The sequence below is a fragment of the Hipposideros armiger genome, unplaced genomic scaffold (assembly GCF_001890085.2).
Source record: "Hipposideros armiger isolate ML-2016 unplaced genomic scaffold, ASM189008v1 scaffold_146, whole genome shotgun sequence".
NCBI lineage: Eukaryota > Metazoa > Chordata > Mammalia > Chiroptera > Hipposideridae > Hipposideros > Hipposideros armiger.
Window position 1 is genome coordinate 102,933 of NW_017731496.1, and position 4,210 is coordinate 107,142.

A 4,210-nucleotide genomic window follows, 5' to 3' on the forward strand; every position below is an offset into this window, starting at 1 on the left:
TTGAGCTGTTGTTCAGCATCTTAGCTGTAGAGGGCAGTGTCACTGGCCCTCATATGTGGGATCCGAACCGGGGCCTTCTGGCGTCCCAAGCCAGTTCTTAACCATCCTGCGCCACTCGGCCGGCCCGGAAAGCACTTCTGACCTTGTCTTATAAACCTCCTACACGTGACCCTCCATGCTTCCATGCTTGTCCTCCTTCTGTGACTTGATGTAAATGAGCACAGTGACTTTAGGAGCTGTTTAAAATATGATAGAGCTGCATGACGGAAGGAGCCTGGCTCCCTGAATCACCACCTGTCAATTAGAACACCCAGTCTTCACAAGAACAAGAAATAAACTATTGTGTTAAGCCACTGACACTGGGAGTTTATCTGTCACAACTAGCATACCCTAAGATATATATTTCCACATTTTATATTCAAAGCAAGGGCTGAGAAAGTCACATAGGAATACAAACTTTTATCTTTCTGTATCAAGAATTAAGAGTAAAAGAAATAGGCCAGCCTATTCTTTTCTCTCCAGTGATCCCTCAGGCATCTACAGTTAAATCCAGAATTTAAATCCTGCTTTCACCATTTATTAGCCACATGGCTTTGGGCAAGTCAGTTAACTTCTAAGATTCTTTATACTCTCTCAATGAACAATAAAATCACCTACTTCCAGAGTATTTTTGAGAATTTAAATGAGATAATATATTTAGCTTGGGACAAAGAAAATGCTCAGAAAGGGTAGTGTGATAAGATAAAAATTATTAATTTGTAGAAATGTATAGCTATTCCTCAGCCCATAGGATCCTATTCTCTCCCCCCATTTTCTCAAGAGAAAAAGGAGAGAAGATGAACGGGAAATGCAATNTGATATAGTAAATCCTAGTTCTGTGTCAAAGATTAGTAGTGAATGAAGTTAACAGGGCACAGGACAATACATAGCAATGGGGAAAAATACTTTTGAAACATTTTGGGAAAATCTGGTTTTCAAACAATGGCCCCATAAGAGTTAAGGAAGTAAGTGAAACAAAAAAAAATAATAGTTTAATTTTATTCACTTATCATTGCCATTAAAGGTTAATTCATAAAAACATTTTGGCTATTCTAACATCCTTTGCCTCACATCACCTCTTACAAATAATACTCACCACATAGCAGAAATATTAGAAGTTATACTGCAAATGGAGCACATTAAGCATTTTTTAAACCTTTAAAATATGGCTTATGAACAATTTTACATGGGTTACCTATTAATATGTTACATATTAACAGATCTATGATACCATTATGGACAATCAGATTTCCTTGATCTTAAAGATAGAGTTGGCATTTTTGTCAAGAACGCATTTCAAATCTACTAGGGGAGTTTCTATACTTTTTCATAAAGTATATCTTAAGCATATCATTTTTAAATCAAACCAGAAACTAGATCCAGCTTTTTTTTTTGTACGCATCATGTAAACTCTTTGCTATTAAGTATCTATGTAGCTACTCTTAAATAAGAAAAGAAAAGCAGATTCTTATTCTGGATATATATCAAAACCTAGATTACCTTTGTATAGTAATATTTATATGAAAAATTTCACAAGAATATGTTAAATGTTGGCAACACTGACAGCACTCAGTGATTATACATCCTAGCTTTTACAGAATTTCTGAGTTCACTAGAATCAAGTTCTATCGAGAAGTTGTTTCATTCATCAGTGTATATTCAGCACTTGATACAGCATGGCACAGAATGGATTTTCAATAAATATTTCAATGGCTGAACAAAACTTTTTAATGGTAAGTGAAAAAAACATACAAATCTGAATAAATGGCATGAGAATACCAATGGTCTCATGATGCAGCAATAGGTGCTTCTGGTAAAAATTCTAAGATAATGTGTTAAGTAGATCAAGAATTAGATAAAAATAATTTCCTCCCCAAATATAGGAACTCTCATAGTGGTGTGTGTGTGGAGGGCAAGCCATAACATTTTATCCTCCACAGCTAATGTGTGAAACTTGGAATATGAGCTAGGTGAAAACTACCATGATATTAAAAGTAGGGCAATTTCACAACTAATGTGTTTTGCATATTTATTAAAGAACCCATTTTCTTTCAGACAATACTTCTAATGCTAGGTGAAAATATTTTTATAGGTTTGACCAAACAATATGTCTAATCAGTTCATCCTTTTAGTCTTTGAATCCATGTTAGAGTTTTAAATATGGAAGAAATCTGTTAGCCTCAAATCATTTTTAAAAAAATAGTCTATGACCTAAAATAGCTATTGGATAATTAGTGTATTTGTAACAGCATCATGACTTTCTCCAGTTATATGTATTTCACCCAGCAATGTCAAAACTAACCTTAAAGTCAATTAAATGAAAACTATGATTTCAAAAATGATTTTAAACTTTTTAAATTAATAGTCATAACAATACCATTGTGTTCTGAAATTAGAAAATTCTTAGCATATATAAAAACACATTTACCTACTTCAGTTAGGTCAATGTCAGGATTTATCAAAATTCTCCATCAACATTTTTTAAAAATCTTGATTTTTAGGTGCTATAAAAACTATATACTAATCAAATGATATGCGTTTGTTCTGACCAATTCCACAAAGTTTGGAGGAAAGGGAAGGAAAAAAAGTTAGATTTCAAATCCTAAACATTTAATCCTTTATTTGAACCTACCTCTCTAAATTTAAAAAGATATCAGCACTCTTGGATATCAATCATTAATATAGAAATTTCCCTGGTATCAATTCTAAACAGTTTAGTCCATCCATTTTCTTACACAGTGAACATCTTTTCCATCAGAATCCAACAGAAGAATAATGCAAATCTCACTTTGTTAGTCACCTTTGAGCCCAAGGGCAACCAGTCTCAACAATAACCAAAAACTGTAGCTTTATGACCGGTAGTCTGTTTCTGCAGTAAAAGTATTTTTTCAGTAATCAAACTTTGTCATCTGAGGAAATCCTTCACTGTTCTAGAAGCACAGTTCGAAGCTCATCTTCTTTGTTGATCATCATTGAGGCAATTGCTCCATCATTAAACTCAAAAGAAGTTCCTCCATCCACAACCATACAGGCATCCCAACAACGAGAGCGAACACAAACCCTAAGCAGAAAGCAACATTTCATTAAATATTGAGTTTTCTTAACCCTAAATAATATTTTCTTTAAAAACCCTAATTTTTATCTAAACTGGTAGATCGTTGGGCCTTGATTTTAAAAATCAAGTTCCCTTTTGGTATGAGAGAATTAGTAACTATGTAAATATATGGGTACATTATCAAAATCTCAAAATTTAGATGTTCAGGATATCTCCATTCACCCAAACATCTGAGTGAACAAGTTCAGACTTGATGGAACTCATAGTCATAGGCTTTCTTCATCAGACTGAATGTTGAGTTATTGCCATTACAAGTATTTTAAGAATTGAGCACGAATGTAACTATTTTCATGTAAAACTTTTAAACTTAAGTAAAACACACAAAAGAGGCACACATTATTAGGGTACAGCTCGACAAACACACTTGTGTAATCATCCCCCAAATCAGGAATCACGATTTACCCAGTTCCCAGGAAGCTCCCTCACTGCCCTCACTGCCATCCCCCAGTCACTACCCCGGCCCCTCCTTCCCAAGCATATCCACTGTCCTAATTTCAGTCACTATGGAAGTAATAGCTTCATCTGTTCTTGAACTTTATATAAATGGAAGAATATGTATGCTTGTGTCTGGCTTCTTTTGCTCATTAGTACGTTGGTGAAATTGATCCTTGTTATTACAAGTAGTAGTATTGTATTCATTTTCATTGCTGTATGACAACACTTCCATTGTATAAAAATAGTGAAATTTACGTGTCTTTTCTACTATTCATGGACATTTGTGTTTTTGCCTATTTGGTAGCACTGCTGCTGTAAATATCATTGAGTGTGTCTGTTGGTATTCACATTCTGAAATATACCTAAGAGTGGAATTACTGGATTACTACATATGCTATATACAGCTTTAGTAAACAATTTTCCAAACTATTCCTAACAGTAGTGTATAAAGTGCCACTTGCTCCACCATAACAACAACTAGTATTTTAGCCACTCTGGTGGGTGTGTATGGTATAGTATTATATAGTTTTAATTTGCATTTCCAGATGAACAATATGGTAAAGGACACTTTTTATATGCTTATCAGCCATTTGGCTATCCTCTTTTGTGAAGTGCCTGTCC

At 34.2% G+C, this 4,210-nt stretch overlaps 1 protein-coding gene across 1 annotated transcript in view; it reads right to left on the minus strand.

Annotated features, from left to right (window-relative positions):
• Positions 1 to 1,020: 1,020 nt before the first annotated feature.
• The window catches only part of NADK2 (NAD kinase 2, mitochondrial), a 55,183-nt gene continuing 51,993 nt past the window's right edge, over positions 1,021 to 4,210 (minus strand). The window contains exon 9 of the mRNA XM_019650731.1: positions 1,021 to 3,174. Coding sequence (XP_019506276.1) covers positions 2,962 to 3,174 — 213 coding nt within the window. The 3' untranslated portion in view covers positions 1,021 to 2,961. The remainder of the gene's footprint in view (positions 3,175 to 4,210) is intronic.